At 42.6% G+C, this 23,134-nt stretch overlaps 1 protein-coding gene across 2 annotated transcripts in view; it reads left to right on the forward strand.

Annotated features, from left to right (window-relative positions):
• Window positions 1–22,846, forward strand: part of ZNF423 (zinc finger protein 423) — a 159,548-nt gene extending 136,702 nt beyond the window's left edge. For both annotated transcript variants that reach the window (XM_062500123.1, XM_062500124.1), the window contains 2 exons: window positions 1,473–1,588; window positions 22,348–22,846. In XM_062500123.1, coding sequence (XP_062356107.1) covers window positions 1,473–1,588; window positions 22,348–22,377 — 146 coding nt within the window. In that variant the 3' untranslated portion in view covers window positions 22,378–22,846. The remainder of the gene's footprint in view (window positions 1–1,472; window positions 1,589–22,347) is intronic.
• The last annotated feature ends 288 nt before the right edge of the window (window positions 22,847–23,134 follow it).

Raw genomic sequence — 23,134 nt, forward strand, 5'->3', positions numbered from 1 at the left:
GAAATACTGTGCTTGGAAATGTTCAAATATCCTCTGTCTGAGCTGAGCAGCTCCGTGGCGTTTGACACCGAGCAGCACTGCCGCATGCAGCTGGCTCTGCATGGCCCCCCACAATTCCAAACATTTACATCGTGCCTTGTGGCTCAAAGGTGCTGTGTGTTTCTAAGTGCAGGACTTGCAAAGGATGGACGTGCTCTTGCAAGCCCTTATTCACCTGAGCAAGGACTCTTTAAAGGCCAGGTCTGCTTACAGTGCTGAATAAAAGGGGGTAAGGTTTGATAAGGCCAAATTGTACAACTCTCTGGTTTTGCCCACTGCTCTCTCAGAGGGATTCTCTTTTTAAGCCCAGTTTTCTTACAGTGGCACATTTCTAACTCCCCTCTGAGAGCCTGCTAGGTATTCCTTCTCTGTAGGTCATTTAAGCTGTCTCATCAGTGCGAATGATCATGGGTGATTCTTGCTTTCCCGGGATCTGCAGGGTGCATGCTAAAGGCTGCCTTTTTTATACTCTCTTCAACAGAGTAGTTAACATCTGCATTTCCAATCTGTTTGAGAGATAAGGATCATGTAGATGCCACTGTGGGCCTGTTGTCAGTAAAGGGGCATGGCAGCCCCTGCTGTTCCTTTAACTTTGGTGGGAATAAAGTGAACCTACATTCTTTAGGGTTTGGTCCATGATTTGAGAAATTGGGTTTTTTTGTGAGTTTGGAGTTAATTTATGCTTTCTGAAATGTGCTGTAAAAATTTTTGGGTGCATTTGTTAAATTCTGCTGAAAAAAGCCATTTTCACATACAGATGACCATTCATGTAAAGTGAGACGAAAATGAAATAAGATATAGATATATTTTTTAACCAGCTAAACTGTGGTTCAATATATTCCACTTCAAAATATCCCTCAGTAAAGTCAGAATAATTGTCAGTCCAGGATCATAATACATATGCTGTGATATTTGTGATGTTAAACAATAATCTTTTTTTTTTTTTTATACTGAATGGACAACCTATTTAAAAGATCTAAAACTGTGGGAAGCCTGCCCTTCCAGATTCACATTTCTGACAGAAATGCTGTTCTGGGCCACTTGTCTTCCAGACCAGCCATCAAGGCTTCTCCTGGCCCAGTTGTCCTGCATTAAAAATGCATCTGATACACCTGCTATGGGCCCACAGCTCCCCATGGGAACAGTGACATCCTCTCTTTGGTCTGATGACTGAGTTCTTTCAGTTACCTGTGGACAGTGTTAGCTTTATGTGAAATATCAAAAATCCATACAGGATGTAAAGTCTGTTAGAAGTAAGCTGACTGTCAGCCTGGAGACTCTAAATTGACTACTTGTAAGGAAATTCTGCTGAACCAAGTGTATTGGCACTTCTCTGGCAGATATCCTTGGACCTTTTACAATTGCAGAGACTGAAGTGCAGTTTGAGACGAGGTGCCTTATACAACTTAACTAACTGTACTGTGTTGTTTCAGTTTTTGTACAGGCAAACAAACTGCAGCAGCACATCTTTGCAGTGCACGGGCAGGAAGACAAAATTTATGACTGTTCCCAGTGCCCGCAGAAGTTCTTCTTTCAAACAGAGCTTCAGGTATGTTTACAACAGGAGTAAAAACAAAACTAAAGCTGTTAATTTCTCTGTGCAACTGTCACCCTTGTGCTGCATTTAGAAAAGGTGCCTAACCTTGGTACAGTCTCTTCTGCTCTTAAGCAGTCTCTCAGTCTCCTCCTGCCTCCCTGGGTGCCTGGAGGAGAAAAGGGTCTCTGAGCATGGCTGGAATAAATAAATAAATAAGACAAGACAGATATCTTGATTTATGAGTATTTCTCTTGACAGTAGTGTTGCTACGTCTTTACATGTCTACGTCAAACACCTTGTAAATAATTTCTTTTTCTCCATTAATAATTTAGGGACTGATTAACATACAAAGACTAAGCAAATGGTAGCTGCCCTATCCCTTTCCCCACTGCTAAATCATAAGAAAAGGAAATTTCCCTGATGAGGTATGAGAAAGCATGGGTGCAGCTCGACATGATGCTCAAGTAGAGGCTCTTCCCAGGCAGTAGCACAGTGCCAAGCTGTGGCTCTGCACACCAGGCCTTGCACACCACTTTCCCTGGCAGCACTGGGGGCTGCAGCCACAGCAGTTGTATCTTCCACTGAGCAAGTGTTTGGCTCACACCCAGTCCCAGGGGCACAAATCCTTCTGGAGGGGCTGGACCCTGACCTGGGCACGCTGCTGCAGCCACACTTGGAGCTCTGGCCCCAGAGGCCTCCTTGGAGCCATGGCAGGGAGGCTGGGAGTTAAATCCCACCAATACCCTTGGTGCTAAACCCACACAGGCACTGAACCTCCATGGTGTGTGTGCATGGTACCTCTTGGGCAGTGGAGCACCAGAGCCTGCCCTGCCAGAGAGCTCGTGGGCAGGTGCCCACCCTGGCTGGCCTCCTCACACCTATCTCACCTGTGCAGCATGGCCGCCAAAATCACCCCTCCCATCCCCTGGGAAAGGTGGTCTTTTTATAGAATGGTACCATGTGCCTCATTTACATGTATTAGTTTTATAAACCATGATTTACTTAAACATTGGAGGGTTTTTATTTATCGTGCTGAATTCCCAAGCTGCTGCCTCTTGTGTTGTGCTGTCATGCTGTGGAAGGATGGCTGATCTTTTCACTTTGTTGATTTTATTTTTTTATCTCCCAGGGGATCCCGCCTTTCCCTTGTTCTAGCGACCTGATTTGCATAAGTGTACAAAAGTTTTAACTATACCTTGTTGATATTTTAATAAAGTCAGCAGATTTTGGGTTTGTGTGTTCTCACTATGAACGTTTTATGAAGGCGGCAGTGGCTTGCAAAGACAGCTTTGATTTTTCCTCCCATATCTCCCTTAAAGTGGTGTTTGGTCAAAATGCCAGCACAATTAAAATGGGAACACTGGCTTCCTAGGCCACTGCATTAACCTTTAGAATCAGATGATCAAATAAAGAGAACCTGGTAAAATTATAGTCTAAGCAGCCTGTTTTTTGCAATTACAGATTTTAATTACATACTGTTTCAATTCTGAAGTTTTGTGCATTGCACAATTGCTGCAAATGTCAGCTTTAATCATATAAATTAGGATTGGAATTTTTTCAGTTTTTATGCAGGATTTTTCTGCACTCAAAATTTTTCTGCTTATAATAATTCATAATAATTACATGAGTAGTTTTGAATGATGTTGGCTGAATAAAAATTCAATACTTAACTGCACAGTTTTAGTTTTTACTTCAGTAGTGACTCAGAAATGTGTGTTTACTTTATGCCAGGGAATTTACTAATGCAAATATTGGAGCCAAGGAGGACACAAAATATGTGTATAAATCAGTTAGAAATGCTTAAGACTTTTGAACCAGTCTGCCTTGGCATGATTATCTCATTAGTTTCTGGTGTGTAAGCTGCCTGCTCTAAATTCCTCAACTGTTGATTATATTCTTGTCGAGTAATGAAGATTTAGTATTATTTTAGTGAACCAGTTGTTCAACTGCTACTTAGGGTTAAATCTGCATAAACCTTTCTGTGTCTTTAACTGTGCAATTATCTTATGTGGGCAAATCAGCCTCTGTCAAGGGGTTCCGCTTGATGAATTTGACTGTTCAGTTCTGAACTTGCTTTCCTACTGGCATGAAATAACTGGTATCAAAATCTGAACCTACGTGCTGTTTTCCTTTGTATTTTCAAGTTAAACCACTGAAAATACTTTTTTAAAATTGGAGCATTCAACTATTTCAAGAAGAAATTCAGAGTGGGAGGAGAAAAAAGCAGGAAAAACAAGGAAGGTGGGGAAAATGACAGGCAACAAAGGGAAAAGGTAACTTTTAGAGATGTCACAGACTGGGATGAACTAGCCCTGCTGATTTTTGAACATTTTTTTTCAAACAGGGTAAACACCATGTATGCCATGTGATTAGAAACTGTAAATGCTGCTGTAAATGTACTTCTAGTGACTGGTGCAGATACTGCTTTGGTAGCTTAATGCTCTGGAAGTGATCAAACCCTCTTGTGCTGCTGAACTAGTAGTTGTATTTTAATATAGGTTTTTGCTTTGAAGTTTACACCATCTGATGGAGCTGTAAAACCAAGGCTTTGAGACACTCTGAGGAGCTGAACTTGCTTTATAAATGGTGGGAATTTTGGTGAGAATCTGGAGCAATGAGTCAGTGATGTTACTTTAATGATATTACCACAAGAAAAGAAAAGAGAATGATACTTAACTGCAAAGAAAAGAGAATGATACTTAACTGCTTACATAATCTCACTGGAAATAAGGAAAGAACACATGGGAAGGTTAAGCATGAAACACAAAGGAAAGAGTATGTGTGATAACCCCACACACCCTTAGGGCAGAAGAGGAAAGGCTGGCATCTCTGTGTTTTTCACATCCTCACTTTGTGCAATTGACAGCTATGAATATAATGAAATTCTCCTGGAAAAAGAGTGAATTTATAGCTCATACTTAAAACACCAAGGCTATGGCATTTCATTCCTCCTACTGAAATATACTCACTGAAACAAATGTAGAGGCTTGGGGTTTGCTCGCACGTAGGGCAGGAGGAGCCCTTTCAGACAGATTCCCATCTCCAGGAGCTGTGCTGGGAGCTGCTGCTCCAGCTCCTCAGAGGCAGCCAGAGCCATGGGCACTCGGACATGGCAGATGAGCTTGCTCTTTGACAGGTGAAATTTTGATCTTTGCTATTTAAAACATAGCAGGGAACCCTGCCAGTCCCAAAGATGGGTTGGAAATGATAATGCATAATGGGTGCTCTGAGATATTTGTGGTGTGATTCACAGAAAGGAGAGATTCCTCCTCAGTTGTTTGCATCGAGAATTGTGTTAAGTAAATTGTGGTTGAGCAGTGGTTTTCAGAGAAAACTTGAGGAGGATTTTTGTGTGTGCTCTTTTGCCACGCTGCTTTTCCAAGGAGCCATCACATAACCGGTGAAGTATTTGTATTTAAAGGATTAATTCCTGCTGTTTGCTTGTGCACTGTTAATCATACTGTTTCCTCCTAAATGATTACAATTGATGAAAACTAAGGCAAGGGATGTAATAAACAATGCGCAAATAATCCAGGTACCAAGGGAGCAGGGTACCTGCCAGGTCTTTCCTAGCACAGGTGTTCAGGTGTTTTATTGCCTGCTATGAATAAAGGGCTTTCTTCTCCGCTCAGATTTGGAGATATGGCAAACCACTAAATTAAGAGAGCTTCACTGGAGGAATGTGCTGTCATTTTAAATGCCCAGTTTTTTAAGCTTACACATATCAAAAGGAGCTACTATGGCTCATTGGCTAACACTGTGGTCTGTCTCCCCTCTCATTTTATTTTATGTGAAAAGCTAGCAATTTTCATATATCCATAAACAGGAACGAGCTGCTGCACAGAAATTGCACTCATTATATTAATAATGATTTACCATGAATGTCCTCCAGGGGCTTGATTTGGTCCACATCAAAGTCCTTGGGATTCTTTCTGCTGATTACAGCAGATCAAGCCCTAAGCAGGTTTTCTCTTTTTAAGTCTGCTTTTAATGTCAGCTTGATGTTAGATGTGCCTCCTGTAGAGGACTGTGACCTGCCCAGGTGAGGGGGCAGCACAGCGAGCTGCCCTATGGTCTGAAGTGGGGGACACAGAGGAGCAGCTCTGTACCTGTGCTGGCCTCCCTGGGAGGGGGGCAATGGGCAGCAACATCTCCAGCTGCTCATGCCAGTGGTCCTTGGGGCATCTGGGTACAACAGTGTCCCCTGAAGCACGGAGTCTCTTGGCTGGGCTGTGAGCCACCTGCCACAGGTGAATCTGCAGGGCTGTGTCCAAGGGCTCACTTCCCCCCCAGTGGGGCACTGAAGAAAGACTTCAGCAGTTTAAAGTCTGTACCAAGCCATATCTCCAGCTCCTATTTGAAAAATGGACTTTACCTACTTTCTGGGGATATAAGAAAGCTTACTTAAGTAGAAGTAAAATTTTTCTTCCAGCCAGCCCTGTGTGCTTGCAACAGTGGAGTATCTCAGTGTTTCTGGGCTCCAGTGTCCATTCAGCAGTGAGAGAAAGGCAATTCCAAAGTATCTTGAGGAAGTTGCAGAAAATGTTTCTCCTTGAGAGTGTGTGGATAGCAGGACAAATGGGACCTGAAATGTGGCTCTATCTCAAGGCAGTGCTTTCAGCTGATGTAACTTCTTCTGTATTTCAAGACTTAGTGTGGCTTAGATGGAAAACACCAAGAGCTTCTTACCGAAAACATACCATGAGCTCTTTTTAAATTTCCTACAAAGTACACACAAAATCATGTGTAAAATCAACTTTCTGCAAGTAATATCCTTTTTTTTCCCTTTTAAAATAGATCCTTTGTCTTTGCATTTTGCTTTTTTGATATTAGCTATTTTCCTTCTTTCTTACTTTTATTTTTAAACTTTTTTTAATTTTTGAAATTACATTCCTTCTTTTAAATAATGAAAATTACCTAGTCAGTTATCCTAGCAGATTTGGCTAGCGTTTTTTTTTTTTTAAATGTTGCTATGGTGCTTGGAGTATTGTTAAATTTTAATTATTAGTAGTTACAAAGCTAATAAATTACAAGACTACCAAAATCTATTCCAGCCATATTGATGGGTTTCATTCAGACACAGTCAGGTAATTATAACTAACAATAATTAAAAATTAAAAGTGCTGTAGGCACATACCCATGATGTTGAGTCTGCCTGCCTGAACATTCTTTATGGACTGCAAAACCACAGGTTTTATCTGTGATCTGTTTTCACAATAGGGAAGAGTACTTATGAGGTCTCTGTTTTTCAATGTGTGTGTTTAAATTGGGAGGAGGAGAAGGAATATGTGGCTGTATGAAAATTTAGGGTTAGGAACACGCTCTGATGAGGACCAAAGCTAAGAAATACCGTAGACTATGTGGGCTGATGCTGGGTCTGCAGCAGCTGCAGCTGGGGTTCCATGCAGGGGATGCTGGAGGTTTCCTGGGCCTGACATCCACAGAGGTTGATGTAAGAGCAAGGGCTGTTCACGCTCACACTCCTCTGTGTGGTTTGTAAGCCAGCACCTTTTTCCCTTGCACACAGGCAGGGGCTGTTGGAACAGTAATGGAATCCAGACCGTGTGGCCTCTTGGTGTGGCCACCTCTGCTGTAACAAAGGATGGTGCAGAAATCTTGAATTGCCCTGTGTGTGGCATAGTGCCAGGGTATAGCATTTTCATTTGGAAAGATGGTTCTGATCCATGTATTACTGCACCTTTATCCTGTCTGAGGTCTCTTGAGTGAGAGGCAGGAAGATCTCTCACCTGAGATGAAGATATGTCTGTCACTGGAGCAGCATGGCCCATAACAAAAACCCATTCTTCCTTTCTTAAACATTAGGGCCATTCTGTGGCTGGCCCTGGCTAACAAAGTGCCCACAACTTTGCATTAACATGTGCAGAAAACCCAGCAGCCGTGCAGAGTGGAGGAAAAAAAGAAGGGAGCCAGGTGAAAGGCATCGTTTTAGTCATTAATGCACTTAAGCGCACCCAAGTGTCAACATGTGTGATCAAGTGTAAGGAGGCATGTCGTTCCAATGTGGCAGTGCTGGCACACAGACGGGCTTCCTCCAGCAGAGATGGCACTTGGATCTGCTGCTCAGGCTGCCCAGCTAAACCCGTCGTTGCCTGTCATCTATGCCCTAGGGCAAGGGTCCAACCAACTTCTGCGCAGGCACCATGCCATCCCAACAGATGGGCAGGAGTGTAAGCCGCCAAGAGACAATGTATATGCATCAATTGTGTTTATTGAAAGCACAATTCCTGGCTGGAAATGTTCAAATGTCTATTTATTTTGAGATAAGATGCCTTTAGTTAGTGGGTATAGAAATGCAACTTAGCTTTGAATTAATTACTTTGTATACCTTACAAAATATAATGACATGAAGGTGTAAGATGTGCTGATTATGGGGAGATCTGTCTGTTGTGACAAAGAGTCCTGGCTAAAAATTGACTCAAAGTGCCAAGGTGCTACTTGCCTCTAAGTACCAGAGACCACATTTTGTAGGTGCTGCACACAACTGTACAAATCTCTGGCTCAATACATAGTGATATGCAAGGAACCAGCCTTTTACACTGGCAGGTTTTTCCTTTGCACATAGATGTGTAAGCTCACCTTCCCTCTTAGTGGTGGAAATAATTTTTACTTTTTTGGGGCAATGATGGTGATACATTAGTCCGGACCACAGCTAGACTAGTTCACACATCTCACTGAAGAGGTTTGTTTTCCATGAGACAGAAAGAGAGGAAAATAATATAATATGTTTTTTATATTTGACAGTCTTGCTGCCCACTAGAAAGGATAAATTATGGAAGCATCCAGAGAGGAGTCTGTATGCACACATTAAAGGGTGTTCCCTTCCCCTACTTGTTAGCTTTATTCAATTAAGACTTGTTAGTGTTCTTGAAATATGCACTTTGAAGACCCTTCTGAATATACAATTTGATATTCATAAGGATCCAGGCATACTATATGTAAATAAATAAAGCAGAAATGTTGTACTTCCAGATACATTAATGCATTCCTGTCCTCTTAGAAGCAGAGCACAAGGGCTGTGTTAAACATCCATCCTGACCAAAAGGAGGAAGCACACGAGAAGAAATGAGAAATGGATTTTCTTTCAGAAAGACCAGATTGCACTCTCTGGTCTGGCAATAACAATTACTAATGACATTTAGAGAGAAATTAAGGATGAGAAATGCAAGTTGGCATTTCAGCCGTGCCAGTCAGTAACATTGCATCAGAGCTCACAGGAGAGATGAGAAAAAGTTTAGGGATGAAAAATTAATTTTGTTATGTCAACAATTAACAAATACCTTTTACTCATTCTTTACCACACTATCACAAATTACCACTGTGATAGTATTTAGCAGCTCCTCAGGTGAATGAAAATTTCAACCCTTTGAAATCCTTATTTCTGGAGTCAAAAGCACATGTTTATGTTTTGCTGTGTTTTGTTGAGCAATGAATGATAGAAGGAGGTTCAGACTGACCAGGGAGGGAGAGCATGAGTTCTTGGATATGTGTAGCAAGAAAATTCTGTGGATTCTCTCTGCAGATCACTGTGGTTCTTATAAACATGAATTAATTAAGTTTACCAGCACATTTTCTGAGGTTGCTTTTTCCTGTTTTCCAAATTCAGAAAGGCGAGGTTGAATAACATACCCCCTTCCATGCAGGACAACTTTTGAGGAGCCAGACATAAAGCCCTGGAGACCTCAGACCTTTTATTCCAAAGTCCTTCACGTGTTCACAAGGTGACATCCCTGTCCCCACAGGAGAGTGGTAGGAAGCCCCGTTTGCTGCTGCTCTGTTCCCTGCTGTTCTGCTCCCTCTGCTCGAGCACAGGGGCCGTAAGCTGTGGGGTTGTGAGCGTGGCCATGGCACAGCTGGCTGTGCAGGAGCAGTGTCCTCAGGGACAGCACAACCAGCTACCCCTGCTTGGCCCTGCCGGGCTGGGTATCACATGCCTTTGTAAGCAGGGCAGTCCTTAAAATAGAAACAGAATGCTTGTGTAACATGTAGACAAATAATTTTTTAAATTTTGTTTTCTCTCTGAAATGTCTTGTCAGAGATTTTCTTTGCTGGTGGGAAGAGATCTCTGATCCAGCCCCTTTGATTTTCTGCTGCTGTAGTAGCTGCCATGGAGCATAGTTTGGGGTCTGAGCACAGACTAGCTCCATTGCCTCCTGTAAGTGTCGCTAGCATCCAGAGGAACTGACTGTTTTTCAAAGGAAGAGGGATGCTGCACTGGAAAGAGCAGAGTGTAAGCATTATTTAAAGAAAAAAGTGGAGCTTGATTAGCCTCTGTTTTAAAGAGCTCATCGAGAGTGCTGTACAGCATCCTTTTAAAAGTTCAATCTCTTCGTTTGCTGGCAAAGACCAAAACGGGGATGCTTGTCCAGACATAACAGTATATGCCTGAGTGTTTTCACAAGAAATGTCTAGATCATTAAATATAATAGGTCTCAGCTGCAGTTTTGATCACTGAAGCATACACACAATTCATCACAGCAAATTAGGTATGTCTTTGTAACTTATCTTTCTGCAATTTGCTGGCATTTCTAGAGAGCTGAAACTTAGATTGGATGTGCTGCAGAAGCCATTTCTGATAAAATATTCTGTGTTTATTGTTGGAGAACAAGGATTCCCTAATAACAAAAACATGGAGCAGTGTATGTTTCTGCTCGTGCATCTTGCAGAACCAGCAGTAGTACCAGTAGAGATCCCCAGCCACATTCATTATTTATATATTTCAGTGAATTTCTTGTCTGCAGTAAAAGAGATATAAGCTTCAACATCAGTCTGTGCCAAATCCTATGCTACAGCCCATTCAGAAACCTGAGGCAGCCGTGGTTCTCAATCATTACACAGCCCATTTATCTGATTGGAGTTTTGTCCTCTCTGCCTTGATGAAACGTTACGTGTTCTTTAAAAGCTGAATTTGACCTTTGGAAAGAAAAGGCATTTGCTATTTTAATTTTAGGGTTTTTTTAGAGAGAATCTGAACCTACTTAAATGGAAATTGGGATTGAAAAGCAGCAGAGTTATTGAAAAGCATTTACTTTATTACTAGAAGAGAACAGACGCTAGTGGACTCAAAAATTACATTTCAGTGGACTCATCAGTTTCAGTCGCTAGTTAGTCTGTGAACAGATGGATATATTTGTAACAGTTAACATAAATTTATACCTTGTAATTTTACATTTGCCCTAAGAGCACTGCTATCTTAGTTGCTGCCTTGAAGGGTTTGGAGATGCATTTTATTTTTCTGAAAAAGGATATCTTTGTTTCTAATTGCAGAGATTTCTTACATCATAGAAAGCACCTCAGCTTTCAGAGATGTGAATGATAGATAGCTTCTATGTAAGGAAAATGTTGTAAAAGAATCCCCAGTACAGCTGCCGCAGAAAAAATAAACATCTCAGCCTAAACCTAGATAAACCCCTGTGGACTGAGAAAATAATTTTCAATAATCAGATATTTTTAACTCTGTGTATGAAGGTAGTCATCACAGTCACCTATATTTGTATCTAGGATTTGCCACAGTATATTTGCTTCTCTCTTTCCACCTCCTCCCCCCTAAATTTTAAGACTACTGGTTAACTGAGCAATGCATTAAGCACTCCATCTCCAAAACAGAAAGAAATACTGCCCTAGCCTCTACCATGTGGCATCTTTAGGTTTCAGGGATTTCGTTTAAATCTGAAATTTATGTCCAGGAGAAATAAATTATTAGATTGTAAAAGCAGCTGGGGAGGGAGTAAATATAGTCTCTTTTGTCCTCTATATCATTTCCCCAGGAAGATAATAAATGTGTGGCAAGCGTCTTGTGTTTCCTCAGTCATACAAATGTTGTGTGTGTGCTGTATTTCAGATGTGAAGCCTAGACTCCAGACAGGAAATCCTGGAGTGATACTGTACTGCTGTTGCCTACTGCTGTGGTGCTGGTGGAGGCCCCATCACTTTTACTGCTAGAAGGAATTTGAAAAATAATTTCATGAAGAAACTTGAAAAGCCTTGTGTGTACCCCTGATTTCCCGAGTAAGAGATTTAGGGTGTAATCCTAGGGTTTATCTCCTGAGCCAGTGAAAGGCAGCAGGAGCAGCAGCCCTGGCTGCTGGAGAGAGCTGAGTCCTGCCCTGTGACCCCATCCCAAGAGCCAGTTTTCCCAGGGGGATTTTAAAGACTATGAGAGACTCCTGTAAATTCCTCTCTGCCTTACCTGTTCTCATTCTTCTGTGAGGTCAGGTACATGGAGCGAGCATATAAGAGGCCAAGAAAAAAAAATGGTCTGAGAGCAGCAAAAGATAAGGAATTGTTAGAAAGTCAGTGGTCTACTTGCTTTTCTGCACCTGGCTGTGTGTGTTGGGCTGTCACTGACTGCACCTCCATGCTCTTGTCAGGAAGGCTGTCAGTATTCTCAGTCCAGCCTCAGGGATCTGAAAATGAGCCTGGAACAGCCTTGCTATTTGCTCCTTCTGTTGTAACTTCCAGAGAAGTATATTCAATCATATATACTGTTGTTTGCCTAATTATACCCTGCTTTAACATCATGTTTTGAGAGTTGTTTTATACCTCCCTTTGATCAGAGGAGAAAGGAAAAACAATTCAGAATACAGCTTTTTTTCCACGTTGTGCCTGTTCTGCTTATGTAAAATGAGAAGGGGATGGGAGTATTTGGTGCAGGGCTGGGTGCACGTGTGCAATGACCTGAGCTGGGCTGTAACCACCAGTGGATGGATTGTTAATGTTCCCTTCATGTTTCATGTTAATGGAATAACTTATGAGATACTAAACTGTCTATCTTCAGTGAGGTGATGGGGCTTTGTTGGAAAAATCTAGATGATAGAGTGAGATGGTATGTGCTGATGGGATCAGTGTAGAGACAGCTCGTGGCTCTGTGCAAGGTCAGCTTGGGTTCAGCCAGGCTCTGTCACCCCAACTCTGCATGAGCCAGACCAGATGTGGCTGCAGCAGTCCTGAGCTTATCACTCAGCTGTGCTTGAGCTGATGCACTGCAGAGTGTGTTGTGTGTCCTCTGTGCCACATCCTGAGCAGGCAGTATGGACACCCAGAGGTCACCTCTGTGCAGAGCCTGTCCCCAGAACCCCATTGCCTCAGCTTTGCACCAGGCAGGAATGGCCAAAGCAGTGCCCACACCATGCCAGCTCTGGGGAAGAGCTCCTGCCTGACCACCCAGCCTCCTCATTTGTTTCTGCTGTGCAGTTAAACCTGAATAAATTGCCATGGGCATTGAGCTTTGGCTGTATATGGCATATCTGTCATCAGTATGTTACATTATTGTGTCTCCAAAAGGAGCAGTGAGGTTGTTTAGTACATATTTGCTTCTGAAAAATGTGTCCTCCTTTGGGGCTGGCACATGCTCTTAGTCTTTGCACGAAATCAGGATTGTTTAAGATGTGGGATCTTGCTGTTTAAAAGGCAGATTTTCCTGAGACTGGTGACACTGTTGTAATGGAGTTGCAATGGCTGGAAAATCCCATTTAACCCAGTTGTTTCACACACATACCACAGCAGTGTTGCCTTGCTGTTTTGTCCTATGATGTCTTGAAGGAAACGGCTCATGTTGGTGATATTTTGGCTCCTCTTTTACTTCCAAGAACAAATTTGGCATGGCTCTTTCACACTCCTAGCTCCTCCAGGGTTAATTCCTTGTGGCAGCGGGCAGTGGGCTGAGCACAATCCTATCTGCAGATTTCTGCTCTGCTGGTGGTATCTACACTAATGGGGTAGCATGTAAAGCACGTCTGTAACTCTGGCCTTGCTATTTTATAGCAGACCTACTTGCACTGGAGGATTTTTATTCCCCTTTTGAAATTAGAAACCAGCAATAACAACCATTATGTCCAAGGCAACAGGTCACTGACCAGCCGTTTTGTCAGCCCGAGCAGTGTGTGGCTGCCACGTGACAGGAATATTTATCTGCCTCTAAGAAAAGTATATCCATAACAAAAGGCAAAACAATTTGTCAGATCAGTGTTCCATTAGAGAGAATTTCACTTTAGCTGCTGCTTCTTCTAGGAACTCCTGGTCGAAGGGCTGTGGTCCTGCTGCAGGCAGGTGCTGCTTGTGTCAAGTCTTGCTGTCCACATTTGCTTATTTGTTCCAAGGAACTTGGTTCAGCTGCAGCCCCTGTCATTCAGTGGAGGATGTTGCCCGAGTTATGAATGTGAGACCTGCCCCTGATAATGTCTGAATTAAATTCACAGTTAAGACAGAAACTGTTTTATACCTGTCCTTAGTACCGGGAATACCTAGCTGGTGCAGGGAAAAAAGCAACAAAAAGTAATCAGATGGTGTTCAGTGATCCTTGCCATACCAGAGAGCAGCAGAGCAAGTTTTAGGTTCAACTCTCAATTTCCTGGTTTTTGTTGATTTATATTCCCATGGAAACAGTCATTCAGTGAAGCTTTGCCCTATGCATTTTAACTTCTAAAGGTGCTATGTAACGTGTTTCTCTTTTGCTCTAAGTATTTTTTGAAAAGACACCATCCTGGTTCTATAATAAAGACCAAATCAGGAAATCATTTGGTGTTTAGAGCAGTCACAAAGTGTTCCATAGTGATGACTCCAGCCCTCACAGAAATGATCAATTAACTGGCTTATGCACTATGATTTACCTTAGATCAAGGAGGGATTAATGAGATAAGATTTGGGTTGGTTTCTAAGAAATCAGCAGTTCATGCTTTTGAGAGGAAAACCTAAGAAAAATTCCTGGAAAATGGTTTACCTCTTGAAAATTATTTTGAAACATTGCTTCTCTGAGTATGACCTGTAAGTAAATTGGAAACGGGTCAGGACTGGGGTGTGCTTTGGGGTTTTTAGTGTAGCACAGGTGAAGGAGTGTCCCTGTGAGCAGGGGAGATGCTTTCTCTGTTTACTGTGGCTTAGGTTTGCAAAGAGACAGAGTCTGTTTGCATTCTTGAGGACAGCTTTGGAGGGTCAGTTCAAAGCTGGGCACAGGGCACAGGACATTTGTGCTGCTGCAGGCCAGGTTTGTGACACGTCATGGAGGCACAGGGGCGGCCCTGGCCCCGAGTATCCATGGGACCAAAAAAACGTGGACTGACCAAGCCAGGTTAAAACAGCACCGCTGTAGGCAGAGCACTGTGCTGTGGTCCTGCAAACCATTTTCTGCTTTTGGGATCAGAAATGGCTCTGGAATCCAGTGAGGGAGTAAGAGTGGGGCTGAGGAAGGAGTGAAGGTATTCTAAAAATATTACGGTTTCATGCACTTCTGACAACAGTAATTAAATTTGTCCCTCTCACTTTATATTTATGAAGTGTAAGGTTCTTCCCTTGGCTTATTTTTGATCTTGTGCATGGCATACTAGAGACTACAAGTTAGAAGGATGCTGATAAATTTGCATTTCTGAGTGAAATTCTCAGGAGCGTGCGGTCCCTCAGGACAGGTATTATTAGCTCCCTGGTTTCATTGGGTGCCTTAGTGAATCACGGTGTGTTTGCAGCTATTTTCTCTAACAGAAGTCTCTGGTTATCTCTTAATACTGTATTCCTCTGTGCTTTTTATTTCCAAAGTGCTGTGGTAAGGAGATTTTCCCAAAGGCTTCAGTTTGCTTTTGTGCTTCAGCATTTTACCCAGTGTTTTTGGAAGAAGACTTTTGTATAGACTTTTCGGTGAGGCATTTAATAGAATACAAGAGGCTATGACAGGCTTAGGCTGTGCTTGGAGTTCACTTGTAACAGGCTCAACTCGGTTTATTCTGAGTTTAGAGAAGAATAGAGATGGTAGATCGAGAAGACTGATGATACAGAATTACTAGTCTCAAGTGGAAAGGGGAAAGCACATTAGGTGAGTTTTCAAAGTCTGATTAGGACTAAACAACATGAATTAGAAGAGAAATTAAATTCATAAATCATCTAATAATTCTTATCTGGTACGAAAAGAAGCTGGTGCTAGGAAGAATAACTCCAAGAAAGGTATTTGTATAGAAAGGTAATTTTTCAAACCAGACTAACACAGAAACGCCTATCCAAATTCACGGATGGGTTCAAGCGGGCAGGAGCGGCGTCAGGCGGAGCTGCGGCTGGGGCAGCGCGGCGCTGGGCGCACGACAAAGGCTCTGCGCCCCCGCAGCTGCGGAAAGGCAGCTGGTGAGAAAAAGCAGTCAGCATTTAGGCACTCAGTGCGGAACGGCTTTCACCGCCCTGTAACTGTTACTGATTCTGAATCTTCCCTTGGATGCCAGGTGAAGTGCCAGGTCCTGGTCTCCAGAGGAGCCGGGCAGGTTTCTGAGGCTGGCTGAGCAGGGCTGGGGGAGGCTGCTCATCCTCCCCACTACAGAAACCCCAGTTTCAGTCAGTCCTGGCCCAGATGACTGTTTCTGTGTCCCAGTACTAGTGAAAGGTGCATTTACCCCTGGAGTAATCACGTGCAAGCATCAGAGTAACTCAGAAGCAGCTATTTCCATTGGAAACAGGCAACTTCGCTTTTCAGCAGACACCAAACCTCCAGGCATATTTTCTTAGACACTCAAAATGATTTTTTTTTTTTCCTGGTTCAATAACTTGTAAAGGACAGCTTTCTACCTGCATTTGTTGAAGTGCCATCTCAAAGTGTGCTGACACAGGGACTGACTGACGTATGGCAAGTTATCAGATGCTCAGAGATGAAGGAAGCTGTAACACAGGCAGCCGCTGCCTTTCACAAAGGATGTGTGCCACCTTTCGTTTGCCTCTACCTCCATTTCAAGGGACTCTTCAAATAAAGAAGGGACATGTGAACCTGTCTTGCCTGACAATTTTTTTTTTATTGCATACCATGATAACTTGGAGTTCACTTGTTACAAGCATTTTATGTAGTGGGTGAAATACCAAGGGAAAGGAAAGAAGTAATACTGTGCTGCCTGAAAAACTATGATCTAAACACATAAATGTCACTGGGTAAGTTACCTGAAACAACTGGAAGGGTAATTAACACCTGGTTTTATGGGAAACATTGGTTACCACTATCAGTTTTAATGAAGTGTATTAACTAAATTGTGTTCTGAGTATTCATTCAGCCCTGTTTATGGCACACTCTTGAGTACATTTACTGTTTGTCAGAAGTGCAAACTAGTGAACATATGAGGCTTTAAGACAGGCCATCTGTTAGTCTTAGACCCTTGGATAATTGTCAAACAGTTCTAAAAATAAGCACATACAAGCTGCAAGGGGGTGCAAAGGTGATTTTTCTTTAGAGTCTGATAGAAAAAGGGAAGTAGCAAATAGAAATTAAATTGTAAAATAAATAGTTTTATCCTATAAAGCAAGCTTGCTCTCTTTTTTTGCACTTTCTCTTTCCCACCCTCCTCCTTCAGTGTGCTTTTTTTTTTTTTAATTTACTTTTTTTCCTCTTGCTCTTCTGGGTCATGGCATCCCTTGAATGCCTCTCCAGTTTAGGATTAGAGCAGCACCAATTTACGGCTCACAGCTTTCTGTAGAGAGCATAATCTCCAATGGCTAAAGCAAGGGTCATCTTGTGTCCTCTGCCTAAAGTAATCCTTTTATAAAGTCAAGGCATAAAGATTTTTATCTTTAAAGATTGCTGTTAAAGAGAAGTAGTACCTGTGCACATACATGTGTGTGCTTATGGATATGTAATGAGCAATAACTGAGATGAGAGATTTATTTTTGGACCAGTTTGAATTCAAAAGATGCAAAACATTGAAAAAAGTTTGCTGCAGATGGCATTTTGTAAATATTTAGACATTCCAGCTTCTGTTTGTAGCAATTTGGAGGTTTTGTTTGTCTTTTTTTGTATGTATGTTCAAATGTGAGACAAACCTTTGCTTCAAGTTAATGCCTGAATCTGAGGTTTAGTTTTTGTCTGGCAAGCTGTGCATGTTGGCAGTCAGTGGAAGCATCAGTTTTCTTGCTTCCCAGTCCTGCTCTGCAAAGGGAAAAGGAGAGAGAATGGGGAGGAAGGGACACAGTCCCAGTGGTCCCCAGCCATGACCCCGATCTCTGGGCTTCGAATCAGACAGCGCCTGAAGGGGTGATGGAAACCTGAACAGAGGTGGGAAGAGGCAGAGAGAAACTACCTGGGCTCTTACCTGGGTCTGGATGACTCCCCACACCCTGAGAAAAAATATCGGGATTAATAGGTCACCCAATGGCTAATTGCCAGTTAATTTTCATGTTGGCTGATTGTCACATGAATCTATTATCTCCATAATTCTTATTGAAATTATTTGAGGAATAGCTTCTGTTAATTTCAATGGAATTTGGAACAGGAGAGTCTTTTATGAGAGTCTCAGTCCCTGTGTAGCACTGCAGAAGGCTTTTCACCTGAGGTGATGGGCATCACCAGCCTTGTTAGGCCATTTCTTAACCTTTGTATAACATATGGTATTTTAGGGGTATGTGCTCATGTGCACAGACAGTGTATTTGTAAATGGCTGATAGAAAATGTCTAAATTCATAACAGATGCATAATGGCACTATAGACTGGATGTGTTATGGCCCCAAACCATTATCACACCCCTCACAGTTGCATTTTATTTTTTTCACCTGCTCCTGTGTACTACACCTGTGACTTGCTGGCAGTGAGTGTCGCTGCAGTGTGGGAGACTCCCAGCTTGACTGCCTGGCTTGGAGCTTCGCTCCATCATGTGCTGCTTTTTGTGTGTGTGTGTTATTTCTTTCAATCTTCATGCAGCTTGTAAGAGTTCTTTGAACTGTTGTAAGTGATCATCTTTCAAGCCTGATGCTTTCCTTCTTGACAGAGAGCTCTGAAAATGGAGATTGTCATGCCAGTGTTTTCGTAATCATGCATGTGAAAAACCAGAAATATTCATTGTGGATGTCCTGCACAAATGGCTTGATCTGCATCCAGAGGGCAGGCAGGGGGTGTCTCCAGGGAAGATCTGGAGAGCAATCAGTGTCTACATGGACAATAATCAACCATTCTTTGAAATCTTTTTTTTCTTTCCTGCAAAACCCATCGCCCAGTTCCTTGATCACAGACACTTCCATAAATAGTTCATTTGGGGATTGTGCAGCGAGTAGAAAATTCCCCTTAAACATTGCAACAGCCCCAAGACTTGGGGTAGTTGCATTTTTCCCACTGATGCAGCTAATGGAATTGCTATGCATTTTGCATGATTATTAAGAAAAGATTTTCCTACCTTATTCTATAAATAAGCTGCAACTTACTTGATCTTGACAGGTGACTTAGTGCTGCTGTAGAGTTTTCCAGCTGCAATAATGTCTCAGAATGATGTATTCAGTGGGGTATCAGCTGTGAGCCGTGCGTAAACCAGGGGGTCTAACAGGAGCTGGGAAGAACCATTTTTCCTGTTCAGCTTCCAAATGATGTCGTGTCTCCTGCTGGCCCCAGACGGGCACGTGTATGGATGGCCTTGGAGCTGGTAGGCATGTGCACACACACAGGAGTGTTCCTGGAGGGCCTGCATTTTTGTAGCTGCTCTATTCTCCTCTGGAAACTACCATTGAGTCTTCTTTTATATTTTTTTATTGCATTTTTTTAAACTATAATTTCTGGAGTTGAAAAATCACACTCGAGCTGTTTTCAGCCAGCCCACCCTCCTGCTGGAAAGGTAGGTGAAGTTTCCTTAGGCTGCTTAGGTAGCAGCACTCCTGTAGTATCACATGTTTCAAAACACTTGCTTCCTTTCAGTGCTTATGATTTCCTTCTGCTGTCTGGAGCAGCCCAGTGGCTCCACTGGGGTCAAAATTGTCCCTATTTTAAGGTGCAGGGCATCTTTAATACTTGATTTTCAATTGCTCCAAAAGTCTGGTCAGCCAGGGGAATTTTTTGTGTCTGGGCACACAAAAAATTGCCTAATAAAGGTATTTGAAAACCCATGGGTCAAATCCAGAAAACACATGTGTGAGGGAAAAGACATAAGCCCTGAATGGCTCAGATGCTTTCTGACATCTGCAGAGCACAATCCCAGGGAGCTGCAGATGCAAGGGGCACAGGGAGTAGAAGCAAGAAGATAAGAAATGATAATTGCCAGTAATAGGACACAAGTTGCCAGACTATTCTTTGGAAGGCATGTTTTAAAATACCTTTTAGTAAGTGAGAAATCTATATAGGTGGCAGAGGATGTAGAGAGGTTTTCATGGGACTTTCAAACACACACAGTGGTGGTTATGCAGCCTTCACCTGGTGTGAAGTGTCCTTCACCCAGGTGTGCAGGACTTGGCATTTGTGCCCATGGCCTGAGCAGGATCTGCTCAGAAAGGCAGGGGAAGGATGCAGAGCACACAGACTCTCATGTCCACAGGCATTACAGACCTGCTTGTGAGGCCCTGTGTAAAACGTGGCTCTGTCTATTAACTGCATGGTCCGGGCACTAGCCAGCTATTGACTGTCAGTAATGCATGCACAGGCAGTTAGTACATTCCCAAGATACTAAGACAAAATGAGGATTTGCATATGAAAAATGTTATTTTTTAACTCTTAGCCCTATGGCACAGCTGGTTTCTTAGCTCCTCCCTGACCCAACTCTGAATGGCTGCAGTATTTGAGTATAATCTGTTTGTTCCTTTGACAAATTCTGATCCCAAATCCAGTGTATTCCTTGTATTGGGAGTGTTCAGAACATGTTATTAGCTGATGTTGGAGGAGGGAGGGCTCACAATAAAAGCTTCATTATCAGATTTAGAGCCATATACTATTCCTTTATTGACCTGCCTGGTGTAATCAATGCTGCAGCCACACAAGTTTGAAATCATGTTCCCTGACTGTAGGCTGTGCGTCATGCACCCAGTGCTGATTGTGCATTATCTTTTAAATGACACTGCCTAACTAAGTATGGATTTGTCTACCACGAATAGCCCTTCTTTCAATTTGAAGATGGTAAACCTTTCGGGTTTTTTATTGATATTCAGGATGACCTAAAAATAGAACTGTAATGAAGTGCACAAGGATTGGCCATTGTTAAGATGCTGAGGAGTGTGTGAGCACAGAGGAGCCTGTGTATTCTTTCACATTTTCATGCTTCCCCAGCTAGGTTTAGTGGACAAGCTTCTTGTCAGTGCTGCTATTGTGCGTGCAGGGCTCCATCCATCCTCCTCCATAAAGTCATTGTTAGACTTGAGAATAACATGCAGCACCGCAAAGGTCATTCCTTCTTAAGGCCAGGAAAATTTCCACGTATATCAAAGGGAAAAGCCATTGAATTTTGTGTTTGGCGATGTTAAATTGTCTGAAAGCGAAGCAGTTCCAGCTGTCAATTCACGAATTTCTGATTTGCGGTCGTGCATATTCAGTGTCACGGGCAGGGCCGTGCTGAGAGGGCCGGTGCTATGCCGAAGCAGTGACTTTCTGATTCTCCCAGCTGGTATTCCGCTCACGGGGGCTCCATCCGCGGCGCTGCCCCGGGGCCGCTCCCGGCTCCCCGCGCAGCCCAGCGCCCGGCCGGGTTCGGGCCGCGGTTCGGGAACTGAGCCCCGCTTCTGACACCTGCCGGTGGCGGCTCGGCACTGCACGGGCAGCAGGCGCCTGCTCCTGCCGCAAACGGGGTCACCGCGCCGCGCCCCGCCGCCCTTCAGCTCTTTCCACGGGCGCTGCCGTCGGGGAGATGTCATCTCTGGATACAGCGGGGGATTGCCCTTTTATCCTGATCGCGATGTAGCCGTGGATAGAGATGGAAGGACCAGATGATTTATGAAAAGTTAAAATATCTTACTTTATTTTAAAGCTTCATCGCTGTAAATAAATAATTAGATTCAAAATTCATTTTGTGTTTAAAAACTTATTCTTCAAGCTGGCGGACTTGCCCGGCTCTGTTATTAGGCAGATGGAGACTAGGGAAATCGCCTAGACTTGAAATAGCACAAATGAATTTTTATATTTGGGGATGCTGGGGACTCAGATCAAGAAAACCTCACCATGAAGCACTTCTCTTGTTGCTCAAATAATTGGATAATCATACAAATAAAGCTAAGCTTATGTGTAGGACTGGGGTTTCAGTCAGAACACAAAATGTGGGTGAATTGGTACTGCTCTAAAAATACAATTCTGAGGTTGGCTCCACGATTTATTGGCTCCTACACAAAATGGCAGGACAGGTCAGTATCCTCTGATGTGAGATACTGTGATGACATTGAGGCTATTAAAAATCTACCGAAAGGAAAAAAGGGAACAAAAGAGACTCTAAACTGCTGAAAGAAATGTATAGAGAAAAGTATATTCTTTAAAAAGATTTAACTTCTGGGTTACATGTCCAGCCTTTTTTTCTGCTGGGAATATTACCCTGGTGCCTGAGTTGGTGGTTCAGCTGTTATTGCCGAAGTATTTCTTGGACTGAGAAGTGTGTGTCACAATCTGGTGTCTCTTGCTGCCAGTACTTGCACCCGGAACGAGTGAGAATAAAAGAGTAAAATATGGCAAGGGTTCCCTCATGATTCAGATTTTTTATTTATTTTTTTTTAATTGTTACAGTGAAGGGAATCCCTAAAGGCAGGTTTTTTTGCCCATGAAGTTACCATTTTCTTTATATGTATTAAAAGGAGAAAAAAACAAAAAAAAAGGAAACCTTCATGACTATACTTGGCTTGTAGCATTTTTTTTTTCTAAGTTCATGCCAGCATTAACAGATCTGTCAGAACAAAGCAAATATGTCATATTGGCAGCTGTTACTTATGAGTACTTTTTCTTTATTGCATTTTGTTTTGTAATAATTGAGAAGCTTTTATGTTGAGCTCTGCATAAATGGTACTGAGTGGGAGGGTATGGGCATGCTTTCTATTATTCTGCCCCTCATGCATGTCTCCTTTTTTCGTCTTTCCAGAACCACACATTGAGCCAGCACGCACAGTGAGCCACTGGCACTACAGGACACCTCTCTGCAGAAGACTTGACGGTGGCACAGTGGGGAGGACCATTTGAACATTACATCCAATCAAAGTGTCATTTGCAACCCAGATGTAAAACTCTAATGATTTGGCCATGAGGCGCTGCTATTATAAGCAGCTGGAAATGAATATTAATGGAAGAGATTAAAAGTATTCCATGCTCAGTATTTTTTATTGTCCTGCTTCAGCTAGTGTACTTTAGAGCTTCTGCTTCTGACTGAATTTATAGTGTTAGATAAATCTGCTTTGATGCTGTTGCCCTTTGTTGCTTCTTGTATTATATTGATAGTTAAAGATTAGGTGTGATTTTTTTCTTTTTTGTTAACTGCTTTTTAATTGCAATTTTAGGTAACTGTGCATTGTGATGTGATTGCTTGGCTATTGTCTGAATATTTCTTTTTAATTTTTTAATTAAAGACTAATGCTTTGATTGGATTTGCCAGTTCACCGGACAGTGATTAAAACCATGTAATGAATATAATCGGTTTCAGTGCAACTGGATGGTCTGCTTTATAAATGTGACTTAATCTGATTGCAATAACTAGTACAGTTCAATAAAGGGAATACACGAGCTTAGCGTCAGAGCTTGTCTGTCTGTCAGTGCCCCCTGCATTGCTGCTGCTGCTGGGGTGGCTGAATCTCAGTGATCGCTCACCTGAGGGCACAGAGCACTCTGCAGCCCAGGAGGAGGGAAAGCAAAAGCCATGGTTCTGTGTCTGGCAT

The sequence above is a fragment of the Cinclus cinclus genome, chromosome 11 (genome assembly GCF_963662255.1).
Source record: "Cinclus cinclus chromosome 11, bCinCin1.1, whole genome shotgun sequence".
Taxonomy (NCBI): domain Eukaryota; kingdom Metazoa; phylum Chordata; class Aves; order Passeriformes; family Cinclidae; genus Cinclus; species Cinclus cinclus.